Source organism: Neoarius graeffei, chromosome 5 (genome assembly GCF_027579695.1).
Source record: "Neoarius graeffei isolate fNeoGra1 chromosome 5, fNeoGra1.pri, whole genome shotgun sequence".
Lineage (NCBI taxonomy): Eukaryota > Metazoa > Chordata > Actinopteri > Siluriformes > Ariidae > Neoarius > Neoarius graeffei.
This window is the reverse complement of record NC_083573.1, coordinates 512,382-525,483: the sequence shown is the minus strand read 5'-3', so window position 1 is coordinate 525,483 and position 13,102 is coordinate 512,382. Positions and strand designations below refer to the sequence as shown.

The window sequence follows — 13,102 nt, the reverse complement described above, 5'->3', positions numbered from 1 at the left end:
AGAGCGGTGTGAGTCTCAGCTCTGTACCGAATTTTGGCAAATTAAAAACTTCACCCCCGCACCCGCTCTAACTGCCGTCGTTACTGTAGCGGAGGTGATCCGTCTCGGATATTTAACACATATATATTTAATATGCACAGACATTCCCGCTTGATGGCGGAGTGGTTCAGCAGCACTGAGGATGTGTTTGGTAACATCCCCAACACCCCTGATCAGGGCCGTCGACAGGGGGGGACAACCGGGTATTTTGTCCCGGGCCCAGGCATGAGGGGGGGCCCAGAACTGGTCCCTCATGAAGATGCCATTAATCATTCTGTTTCATTTCAAAATGTGTTGATTTGGGGGAGAAAAATGTGCTATATTTGCATTCAATGAATGATTTCTGGTTCTTTTGCCTTTATTGTCTTCGAAAATAGATTCAAGAACCCACCTACCACCCCTAATGCAGAAATGGTTTGGTCTTTGATTAAGGCGCCAAATAACACGGCACTATTCCATCATAACGCTTCGACAATAAGCGCGCGAGCCCGTTTGCCAACAAGCACAAGTCAGGAGCAAAGAAAAGAAAAGAAAAGAAAAGAAAAGAGAAAAAGAGCTGAAGAAGCCAAGAGCCTCAGGGGCTCACTGCAGACCCGGCGCCACACACGGACTGACGGACGGGCCTTGAATTGCTTTGGGGGGGGGGCACACATTTTACACGCCAAGCCAGGGCAACACAACTGTTTCTAGCAACCCAGGAGAGCAGCACAGACGTGACGAGTTAAATATTCTAAGAAACCTATAAAGCAACCAAAACAACTTTCCAAAATGTATCAAACATTGCTCAGCATATTAAAAGTTTTTTTTTGCTCCGCTGGCCTCACAACGCACAAAGCTGATTTCGGGTATCGACCGGAAGATGTCGTGATATGATCCCGTCCAGCAATAAAATGTGATTGGCTGAGACAGCTGCTGATTTACCCAGATACCATCTGAAGGAAAAATGCGATTGGTCGGTTGGTTCATTCCATGACATTAACCCATTGGTTCCCAAGAAATATTAGTCCACGTTTATAGCAATGATCCAGAAATTATTACTAGTGTTTCTGTACTCACGGAAAAGATAGTATGCCGCAAAATGGAGCTGGTTTATTGAAAAATTAAATTGTAAAAGTAATATCTACAACTCTGAAGATAATAACAGTCTATAACTACATTGCAAGTTTAAGCTACACAATTTCCGTTTAACCCGGATCACAATGAACTGTGGCGGTTCTAGACCAAAATTACTAGGGGGGCCGAGGTGGGGCCAGTGTTTTTTCAGGGGGGCACATATGGGCAAAGCATGGCAATATTTAAGCGTTCAAAATGTTTTGTTTAGTTTATTTAAAACCAAAACAAAATACATTGAGCATAAATACAATGAGATAAACATTCTGTCTCAATAGCCTAAACATAAAATAAATTGTGCTCAATAAATCTTAAAACCATGTTTCTCTTTTTTGTAAAATAAGATTTCTATTTTTGCATACAATGAACCTTTTCTTCAGATGTGGCTGCACTGGAGTGTCGTCCAAGCACTTTCTGATATCTGGAGAAAGATGAATACAGTAAATATGAGAGTGCGACTTAGAACAACATTTATTTATCATTATTCATTTATTATTATATCTATTATTTGTATTTTATATTTATTAATTGGCGGCATGGTGGTGTAGTGGTTAGTGCTGTCGCCTCACAGCAAGAAGGTCCGGGTTCGAGCCCCGGGGCCGGCGAGGGCCTTTCTGTGTGGAGTTTGCATGTTCTCCCCGTGTCCGCGTGGGTTTCCTCCGGGTGCTCCGGTTTCCCCCACAGTCCAAAGACATGCAGGTTAGGTTAACTGGTGACTCTAAATTGAGCGTAGGTGTGAATGTGAGTGTGAATGGTTGTCTGTGTCTATGTGTCAGCCCTGTGATGACCTGGCGACTTGTCCAGGGTGAACCCTGCCTTTCACCCGTAGTCAGCTGGGATAGGATCCAGCTCGCCTGCGACCCTGTAGAAGGATAAAGCGGCTAGAGATGATGAGATTTATTAATTATTATTCAGACTTCACACTTTCAGGGTAGGCTATATGAATTGTAGGTCAACACTGCTCACACACATACATTTATTCAACATCACAAACCTGATGGTGCTGTACTTGATATGCATGGTGAATCTGGTTGTCCCAATGACTCGTTGGGTTGTCCCTCATTCTGTCCCTCAATCTGATCCTGAATGTCTTCATCCTCACTCTCAGATTGCCTTTCAGATGCCTCACTTTCCACCTCTCCAACCACCACCTCTGGCTCTCTCTCCACCTCTGGCTCTCTCTCCTCTTTCATAATCTTCATCTTCCTTACTCTCTCTATGTTGCTTTTTGCCAACAGGGACAAAAAAGGACATAATCTCCTTCTTGCTTCTTTCCATGATGATAGCCTACAGTAGGTCTATACTAAAAAGTAAACGGAGAGGAATGTAGCCTCTACATATCAAAAGGCCATTCAAGTTTTACAAGAAGGTTAAACACTGTCGGTTATTTTACCCATTTCCCAAAAATATTAAGTTAGGCTACTTATTGCTGTGCAACGCACTTTTAAGAAAGCGCAATAAAACGGATGTATTATTGTAGTGAACAACAACAGTAAAACACGGATATGTGCAAACACTGACGTTACGAAATTGAATAATTTTCCTTACCTTCGCCTCTTTGCAGTAGCCTAGTCCTTGCAGGGCTGCAATCTCTCACGTCCGAAGTTTACACACTGTAAAAAAAATATTTGTTGTTTTAACTTAAAGTTAGTGCAAGGGTTGCCTTAAGGGCTGCCTTAAAATTTTGAGTTCACTGAAAATTAATATAGTAAGTTCACAACAATTTAACTTACTATGTGCATTCCAGTGAACTCAAAATTTTAAGGCAGCCCTTGCACTAACTTTTTTAAGTTAAAACAACAAATATTTTTTTTTACAGTGCAATTCGCGCTGCTGCTGGTCTTTCTGGTGCAGGTAACAGTGTGCGTGTAGAACACTCCGTCATGTCAGTTCCGATCTTCGAGCCAGCGCACGTCAAAATTAATAAATCTTGTTACCTGTTCAGCACAGGGGCCACAACAGGGGCCAGGAGCAATTTTACAGGGGCACTGGCCCCCCCGGCCCCCGTTTAAAACCGCCTATGATAATGAATGAACCGATCAGCCGATTTCGAATAGTTTCAATACATTTTAAATTGAGCACATTTTTCTTTATTATTGTTATACTGAAAAACTTTGACTTGTAGTTTACTTTTTTTTTTGAGGGGGAAAAAAAACAAAGAAGAAGCAGCTGTGACGGGCTCCTATCAGGCCAAGTGCGGTCACTCGCCGGCCACTTTCAGGCATCTTTTTCGGATTAGTGAGACCAGACCCTCTGAACATGAATGGGGAGATATCAATACTGGACTCTGTGAAAACTAACGGTCGCGAAGAGCATATGATTGAAATCGCCATGAAAAGTTGATTATACTTGAGTGTTAGGTTGGTTCTCATGACTCAGAAAAAGCTTTAAAATCCACTTTTCTCGTGGATTATTTTGACACTGCGCAGGCGCAGTACTTCTATAACAGCAGGAGAGGGACAGCGGAGCACGAAGCTGCAAGATGATTGGAAAGCTGTTGGTTCAGATCGACATATGATTGGTTGTTGGCAGCGGAACAGGCGGGATATTTGCAGACCCGTACTGCCGTCAGAGACGGTTGATTAGAATGTTTGCTGCCGTTACGAACTGTCCCCATTCATTTCTATGGACGATTTCTTCAGTGACCTGTCTCCTATGAAAAAAAAAGTCTCTGCTCTGGGTTCCAGCAGGGCGGGCACGGCCCCCTAAGGCCCGCCCATGGTGCCGGGCCTGGCTCACTGCATAGATATTTTAGAAAAGATTCAGATGATGCAGCAGGTGGTGAAGGCAGTGGGGCAGCTTAGCCAGGTAAGACACAGATAACTTTTTTCCAGCCCCGTAATGTAACCCCAGCACGCGCGACGCGCCATTCATATTGACGACTTTGCCACAGCAAAAGTCCGGCGCATTGCATTTCGCACCTGAATAGTTGCAGACTAAGGAAATGTTCAAACTGTAAATATGTTGAAATAAAATGGTTGACTGTTATAATGGGCTTGGAATACCTGTTATTTAAGGGTTGGAGTGAATGGAGACTGTGAAAAGAGGGGTTGGGTGTGGGTGGTTGCTGTGTGGCGATGTGCGTGCACACGTATGTGTGTGTGTGTGTGGGGGCACTCAGATTATTTGGGGGGGGGGCCCACTCAGATTATTTTGTCCCGGGCCCAGCCAAAGCTGTCAACGGCCCTGCCCCTGACAGTGTACTTCAGGACATGGACAGAAAGCAGGCAGTAGTAGTTGAAGTAGGATGTGTTTATGATGCATATGGACATGGCCTTTTATGACAAAATGGCCAAATATCAGTCCCTACTTGCAGCTATTACCAGCCTTGGCTATTCCTGCACACTCACCGTCCTGATATTTGGTAGTCTGGGGCACGTTCATAAACTAACAGTGAGTGGGTTCAGACTGGCAGGGCTTTCCAGAGTAAAATCTAAACAACTGGTGAAGTTCTGCTCGATATCAGCTGTAATCGGCAGCCTTGCAGTGTGGCGTAGGCCATGCTTTCTATACCCTTGATGTAAACCTTGATCATATTTGAATCCTGTATATGTTAATTTTTAATAGTGGGTTCAAATAAAAGTATTCAAGTGTGTGTGTGTGTGTGTATTGGGGATGTGTGTGTGTTACTCTGTGATGTTGAAATATTGTGCCAGATTCAGAACACACCCATGAAACTCTTTTTCCATGGCTGCTGTTGATTTCATCACCCTGAAATTCCCCACACAGAGAAGTTTGGACTTGTTTTACTCTCAGTCTTAATAATTCATAATAAAAGCGCTGAGTTTATTTCAGTGATTTGTATTAAAGTGTCTCTGATTCAGTAACGATTCTAAATGATTCGGAATTCATTTTCCATGTGGTTCAGTCATGATGTGTTTGTGTTGCTGTCCTGTGGATTTATGGTGTGTATTTTGCAGCAGTGTTGTGTTTCTGTGCTGTTTGGAGTTTTCGAGAAATGGCAACAAACACACACTCAGCTTCTGACCGACTGAGTCAATGCACTGGGGTTCAGATCACAGACTCCGAGATTCTTCATTGTCCAGCCACTCAATATCCAGGACATGGAGGAGAATCAAAATGCTGCTTCTCTCTCACCTTACTTGTAAAAAAAAAAACAGATAAAGATTACATACAAAAAATTAAGAAAAAAAAAAAAATATATATATATATATATATAGATAAATATAGATAATATAGATTAAAAAATTAAGAAAAACAATATATATAAATATAGATCATATAGATTGCAGTGTGAGTCTGATCTGAACAAGTTCTGGACCTCTACAGGGTTAAAGTGAGGATTGGAACACGGCCCTGGAGGAGTTTCTGGAATTGTGTAACTCTGTTTTTCTTCTCAGCTCTCCGTCAGGTTCAGCATTGAAACTCAGAGTCTGGTGTTCAGGAGCACTCACAGAATCACACTTCTGATCTTCAGCAGCAGCTCCACAGAGACTGAGACATGATCTTCTCTCACTCCCTCACGGTGTTTGTCTTCATGACGGTGCTGATCGGCTCTGAAGGCTCCTGGGACTCCGGTACATTTAGAACACCTTCACTAACATACGAAGAATTTTAACATAAATACTGGAGATTTTGTATAAAATCTAAACAAATTATTAAAGAGATTAAAATAAAACATGATACAGATTATAGGATACTGATATTTTTTTTTTGTCCAATAAAGGAAACTCGTATAATTATGACATCTCAAAGAAGTCGGACCTGACAAAGCTCTACAACTCGAAGGTTTATGAGGCTGAGCGTTTGACACGCCCACTCAAGGGCCTGAGATTCTTGAGTCACTCCGGAGTCAGGTAAATAAACACACTCACGATATAAACACACACCTCACATCTATACGTCATAAATATTTTTTGTGATTATTCCAGTTTTTATTGTTGAAGTAATTTTATGATTCTGTTGCAGAGATTAATGTTTTATCTTTTAAAGTGTTTCAGAAGAATAAATAAATAAATAAAATTCAATAAGAGTTGATTAAATAATTAATAATATATCGATTTAGGCACTGCCTAAAAGCGGAGTGCCCATCTGTTTCTGGGTTGTAGAATTTTCTTATATCATAGCTGCAGAGGCTCCAACTCTCCCACCATGGGCGGGAGATCTCCCGCTTTACGGAACATTTAGAAAATCCTCCCGACCTCCTGCTGACAACATAAAAATCTCCCGCCCGCCCTTACTTCTCATGATTAGTTAAAATATATAACTTGATCCGTTTATGTTGATGAAAATTAATAGTTAACTTTCCGCTTTTCGTGTCTGACATTGTATGGGTGGACTCAGTGTGTACCCCGCCATGGCCGCAGCCAGCTCTGAGCCCCCCGCGGTCCGGACCGCGGTCATTTTTAAGAGCTGAATATTTGTAGGCTAAATATTCAACTGGATAAAAAAATAAAGAATAACATTAAAACATCTCCGTAAAAAGTGCATTGTTAATTATGTTAAATGCTGATTCTGTCTTCTGTGTGTGTTTCGTGCGGCTCTGAGACCAAGAACACAAAAACGAATGAGCGTGCGACTCGGGGAGGAACACAGTGCAGGAGACACGGGGTTTCCATGGGAACCATCAGCGCACTTTCATCAAGCTGTTCAATTTACATTTTGGAAGCAGCGCAGTTGTAGCCTGCCTTGTTTGTGATTTTAAAAATAAATCATTCGATAAGCCAAAGCAATAGAGGGGAAAGTTTCAACTTATGTTTGCCTTGGATAACTTTGCCTAAAACATGGTGGTGTAGACTGATTTTTTTCCCAGAATGTTTTGTGTGTGTCGGTGTAACGGATGCCAGGTTGTTAATGTATCTGAGTTCCATAGGCTGCATGGTTCGGGGATCTTTTGTCCTCATTGCTTGGGCCAGATCAAACCATTAAACACGCTTAAATTATTCTTACTCTTGCCACATACATGATTTTTTTTTTTCAAAACTGATGATATTCAGTTCAAACACCATTAAAAGTAATTTCAGGAATAGATCTCTTGTGTGATGTGTAATTCACCCTCTCATTTAAATATGGCCAAAAGTTTTCAGCGCGCGCTTTGTGCATCACGGACCTCGGGGATTTTAAAGCGCTGCCCCGGCCCGGACCCCGCGGTGTATAGCGATTCCCTGGTCGGTCCACCGATCAGCGTAACGGGGGGATTGGCGTGAATGCCGGAGACATGCGCGCGCAGATGAATGGAGCGGAATTCGGTCCGCCGCAGGGTCACACTGGGCCACCCTGAGCAGTTACTGATAAAGCCTACGGACCCTAACCCAGTGCCTGAGCAGTTACTGATAAAGCCTACGGACCCTAACCCAGTGCCTGAGCAGTTACTGATAAAGCCTACGGACCCTAACCCAGTGTCTGAGCAGTTACTGATAAAGCCTACGGACCCTAACCCAGTGTCTGAGCAGTTACTGATAAAGCCTACGGACCCTAACCCAGTGTCTGAGCAGTTACTGATAAAGCCTACGGACCCTAACCCAGTGTCTGAGCAGTTACTGATAAAGCCTACGGACCCTAACCCAGTGTCTGAGCAGTTACTGATAAAGCCTACGGACCCTAACCCAGTGTCTGAGCAGTTACTGATAAAGCCTACGGACCCTAACCCAGTGTCTGAGCAGTTACTGATAAAGCCTACAGACCCTAACCCAGTGTCTGAGCAGTTACTGATAAAGCCTACAGACGGCGCTATTAATGATACGCGCAAGAGAACGAGAAAACCCGCGACACTCTACCATTTTGTTTGTTTTTTTGCGTCTGTATTTCTCTGCATTTCTCTGCATTTCTCGCCTGCTCGGCTTTAACTTTATTAGAGATGAAAGTGGAGCAGAGAAAAAAACCTGAACTTTTGAAAGTCAAACTAAGATGGGGGGGGGCAACGTCACCCAAAAATATTTCAATAACATAACGCGCAAAATCCTGCATTCTAGTGCATTTTAGTGCTTATTTTCACTCAAACAAGTTATAACTTTTAAGCCTTTTTCTTTCATGTACATTAATGATTAACATGACAACAAATATCAGATTTAATTCCCTGAGTTAATGAGTAATTTTCAGGAGTGCATTTAGAAAACGCGGTGATTTTCCTGCTACACAGTTCATTACTTTGAAAAAATATCAGACAGTTGAAGGTAAACTCAGCAAAATCCCAAAACAGTGCTGTTAAACAGTAAAGGTCTGTTATGGCCCTTTTCCACTACCCTTTTTCAGCTCGCTTCAGCTCACTTCAGCCCGACACGGCTCGCGTTTCGACTACCAAAAAACAGCACAACTCGGCTCGCTTCAGCCCTGCTTAGCCCCTAAAACTCGCACCGTTTTGGAGTGGGGCTGAAGCGAGCCAAAGCGAGCCGAGTGAGGCTGGGGGCGTGAGCAGACACTCCCCTGTGCACTGATTGGTGAGGAGGAGTGTCCTCACATGCCCACACACGCCCCGCGAGCACGCTGGGATCTGTAAACACCGTAAACCCGGAAGAAGAAGAATTACGAGAATTTCTGAAGCCTTATGCGCCTCGCCTCATCTATACGCTCTTGCCAGTGTCTGTTGGCGTTGTCGGTGACAACAAGCCACAGCACCAAGACCAGCAACACTAACGACTCCATGTCCTCCATGTTTATTGTTTACTATCCGGGTCGTGAGACTACCGCTTAAAAGCTCACTGATGTCACTGTTTGCGCTGCTTAACGACATCACCTGACGTCCACCCACTTTCGCTAACTCCACCCAATGTGTCCACCCACTTCCAGCCAGCACGGTTCAGCGCGGTTGTAGTCAAAATGCAACTCCAACAGCCCCGCTCAGCTCGACTCAGCTCGACTCGGCACGGCTCAGCCGCGTTTGTAGTGGAAAAGCGGCATTAGAGTTTCTAAAGCTTTCAGGTTTCAATGTTGGGGACGCTGAGCCTCGTTTATCAATCTTTTAGTAGAGTTGTGCGTTTGCAGAAGCTAAAGTGAGCTAAACATTTCCAATTCAGATTTATCCGAGTTGAAGCCGATTGTTTACATTAGTTCGTATTGTCTGTAAATTTAAACACCAATGAAGACCAAATTTCTCATATAAATCAGACCATATAAACTTGGGAAATCGCCAAGAGGGAGATTCTCTCTGCAAGCAGCTCGGAGGGAGACGAGTTTGAGCGCCGTAGGCGTGAAGGTAAATTTTATATATACACAACGCCCTCCACAATTATTGGCACCCCTCGTTAAGATATGTTCTTAGGCTTCTAATAAATTAATTTTTAAAATAAAATAATATAGGACAACGGCGCAAAAAAAGAGAAAAATCCAACCTTTAATTCAAGTGCATTTATTCAGTGGGAGAAAAATCCCATATTGAGAAATAATTATTTTACATGAACTCGTGTGCCACAATTATTGGCACCCCTGATGTTAATACTTTGTACAACTCCCTTTTGCCAACAAGACAGCACTTAATCTTCTATAACATTTCACAAGATGGGAGAATACAGAGAGAGGGATATTCGGCCATTCCTCTTTGCACAGTCTCTCTAAATCATGCAGAGTCCTGGGTCCTCTCCGATCACTCTCCTCTTCAGCTCACCCCACAGGTTTTCAACTGAGATGGCCATGGGAGGAGCTGATCTCGGCAGGTATGTTTGTGTGCGCGTGCTTTAAAGATGGTTAAACTGAGGTGTGCGTGATGATTTCAGAGTGACTCTGGATGACGGTACGAAGTGGCTCGTGCATAAAGGAGACGGTTTCGGTCTTTCATCTCAGACGGTGGTGGTGAAGGCAGAACACATGAGCAAGAAGTGGCGGGTAAGAAGCTCTGGATCATCTCCACACTGTAAACATGACGACTGTTTAAAATATTTATCTATTTATCCTCGATTCAGAGTGACTGACAGATTTTTCACAGGTCGAGGAGACGAAAAACTTCCAAGGCAGTAAGACGGTGTCGGATTTCGTGAGAGCGGGAGGAACTGATTACAGTCTGCTGTTCAATAACTGCCACCACGGTGCCAAGAGGATGATGGAAGATTAAACACACACTGCAGCACACACTGCGCAACACGCAAACTTTCGCTTTAATCTTTCTCATCGCTCATTGCTTCAACACTGCAGCTGTTTTCACAAAAAAACAGGAAATAAAAACAGCCTCGAGTTTTACTGTGTGTCTAAAGTCTCTCTCACACACACTTATAATTACCTCCATGAGGAGGCGGGGCTTCATAGACATGGGCGGGGATGGGGGGCGGGGACTTTATACAGTTCACCCAGCAGTGCAAATTCTGCACACGGCCCCTTTAATGACACATGATGATGCGGTGCAGATGAAGTGCACACTACAGAATCGAGTGCCCTATGTAGCAGACAAGAAGAGAGAACAGAGTGAGAGCTGATAAAATATCTCTGCTTTAATGTCAAACGTTACAGCGTACAGACACAATGTTCACATCAGAAACAAACATTCACCTGAAGGACAAACAGGAAGTCCGACATGGACACTCAGGAGTGCGCACTCGCACGGCTCCAGGTCACACAGGGGCGCACTTCACAGGTCACTAATTTGTCATGTGTGTGTGTGTTTATATCCCAAACCACAGATTCTGAGGGAATGTAGTGTACTTCTGATGGTGTACTATTTGTGCACACTGCTGATGGTGATTTGGAACAGAACCAACTGTCATGGTAACTGGTCAAGCTTTAGTTGTCAGAGTGAAACGCGATGGTTGCTCGGTAACATGTTGTGTAGATATCATACTGGAATAGGAGTGTGCAGTTGAGAACACAGCCCTACGTGTGTGTGTGTGTGTGTGTTCATGTCCTGAGGAGCAGTGCGGCGGTTAGCACACTGAAGCCCATGAGGATGAGCGTGACTCTCCCGATGCGGTGCTCGCTCGCGCTCATCGCTCGCGGAATCACATCCATGAAGACGACGTAGGTGAAGCTCCCGACACTCAGACCCTCGAGCGTGGAGCAAGCCAGGCGTAAGGGGCTGCGTGTGTGTGTGTGATGCAGGACGAGGCTGAGCGGGAACGCCGAGGACAGCGCCACCAGGCAGATGGACACCACGGAGCGTCTCATTTGACTCTGAGCGAGCAGGAAGACCAGGCTGCAGGTGATGAGCGAAGTGCGCAGGAGGAGATCGGGGCGCAGCCGAACCACCCCCACCGAGAAACTCTGGAACGTGGAGAAGAGACAGAGGGACAGGACCAGCACGAAGTAACGGATGGGGGACAGGGTGGGATCGGGACGGGGCGTCGGCGAACACAGGAGCAGAGCTTCCTTCTCCTCTCGTCCTTCTTTCTGTCCGTGCTGTCGCTCGCACTCGTCTCTCAGAGTCAGAATCAGAGACTCCATCACCAGCAGGAACAGGAACCCCACCGCCAGCATGAACTCCGGCACGGGGAAGCGCAGCTGAGGGGACAGAGGGGACGCAGCCATCAGCATCAATATCATCAATAAGATCTCTCCACACAGTGTGCACAGGGGGATTCGTGTCCTGGAGAGGGTGCACTGGTGCATTGTGGGGTTTTACTGACCGTCACGCCGAGCTCAGCAAATGTCTCTCTCATCTCTGTCAGGAAATTTGGGGTCACGTCCAACAGACATGAGGCTAAAAGTACACCTGCAGAGAGACAGCTGAGAGAGGAGAGACGGGTGTCTAACACACACACACACACACACACACACACATTAATCCACCACTCCTCACCATTCATATTAATATCAGAATATAAACATATACACTCTGTGTGTGTGAGAGAGAGAGAGAGAGAGAGAGAGATTACCTGACTGTGTTCCGCCTCTCCCCGTCATTCTCAGTGTCCCGAGTGCGCCAAACCCACACACCAACACACACACCACATACACCAACACACACACCAGCTCTGATCCCACACCATTACCCACAGACATCATCTCTCACACACACACACACACACACACACACACAGCTAAAAGACTGGAATGACTCAGGATCCAAATATGGACTGAAAAAGCGTCTTTAAAGAAAATCAGCAGAACAAAAAAATGTTTCTAAAAAGTTCACTTCAGCACATGCAAGCAAAAAGAAAAAAAAAGATTCAGTTTAAAAATGATCCGGAGTGTCGAGAGTGTAAACACCCAGGAACAAACAAATCCACACACACTTCAGGGAGAACCAAACATCATGAGGTGAGACTCCACACAACCTGGACACACACACACACACACACACACACACACAGAGGGGGCGGGTGTGAGAGAAATGAAGCACATCTGGAGCAGATGTTATAACAGGTTATAGTGCAGTTAGAACTCCTCTCCTCTCTAACAAATCACCTCAATCCGCTTGCACTTGTTTATACTGAATAAAATCCACATTTAATTTCATCTCATCCCCAATAAAAACACGAACCTCAGGAAAAGCAGCCGTGTGTGTGATTTCCGGTGTCCAGCGGATAAACCCCAGGCTGTGCAGTGCAGTGTGTGCTGTGCTGTGTGTGCTGTTCTCCCTGAGCTGCGGCGCCTGGAGGAGGTGAACAAGCGGAACTGTGTGTGTGAGCGAGTGAAGCTCCGCGCGGCTCCGCACTCAGCAGGCTGCGCTCCGAATCCCTGCGCGCCGAGCAGCGAGGGCCCTCGGGAGGGAGCACTCCGGCAGCTCACAGAGCGCGCGAGCGAAGCGCACGGGCAGTGATTCGGGACTGAGCCGCTGCGTGTCGTTTCCTCCGCGAGCGGGAAAGTGTGAGTCAACTTGCCCGAGTCCGGACAAGCCACGCCCCCCTGCGTTCTCATTGGCTAGAAGTTCAGACTCGCTCAAAAAAATCTGCAGTCTGCAATGAGCATGCGCACAAGCTTTTAGACGCCAAAATACGACCGGACCTTTATCATCATTATCATCGCTTGATTAAATTTAAGTTTTATATCGACAGTCTGAGCACACGGAGCTCTTTGCAGTCCTTCTGTAGTCAGTGTGGGAGAACTACATATCCCAGAGTAACGTCAGAGT

At 45.1% G+C, this 13,102-nt stretch overlaps 2 protein-coding genes and 1 long non-coding RNA gene across 3 annotated transcripts; 1 reads left to right on the top strand and 2 right to left on the bottom strand.

The window, feature by feature from the left end:
- Positions 1–1,422: 1,422 nt before the first annotated feature.
- Positions 1,423–2,826, bottom strand: LOC132886348 (uncharacterized). Its single transcript, XR_009654682.1, has 3 exons — positions 2,698–2,826; positions 2,144–2,452; positions 1,423–1,570 (listed from the first exon to the last, which is right to left on the bottom strand). It is a non-coding gene; the product is annotated as an uncharacterized LOC132886348 (long non-coding RNA).
- Positions 2,827–5,508: 2,682 nt separating this feature from the next.
- On the top strand, positions 5,509–10,278 carry LOC132886347 (uncharacterized). The gene is made up of 4 exons (XM_060920905.1): positions 5,509–5,687; positions 5,837–5,966; positions 9,819–9,927; positions 10,028–10,278. Exons 1-4 carry the CDS (start codon positions 5,612–5,614, stop codon positions 10,151–10,153), a joined length of 441 nt encoding a protein of 146 aa, XP_060776888.1. The 5' UTR covers positions 5,509–5,611; the 3' UTR covers positions 10,154–10,278.
- A 230-nt stretch (positions 10,279–10,508) lies between these two features.
- On the bottom strand, positions 10,509–12,817 carry LOC132886346 (zinc transporter ZIP1-like). The gene is made up of 4 exons (XM_060920904.1): positions 12,512–12,817; positions 11,904–12,305; positions 11,655–11,776; positions 10,509–11,529 (listed from the first exon to the last, which is right to left on the bottom strand). Exons 2-4 carry the CDS (start codon positions 12,031–12,033, stop codon positions 10,930–10,932), a joined length of 852 nt encoding a protein of 283 aa, XP_060776887.1. The 5' UTR covers positions 12,034–12,305; positions 12,512–12,817; the 3' UTR covers positions 10,509–10,929.
- Between the last annotated feature and the right edge of the window lie 285 nt (positions 12,818–13,102).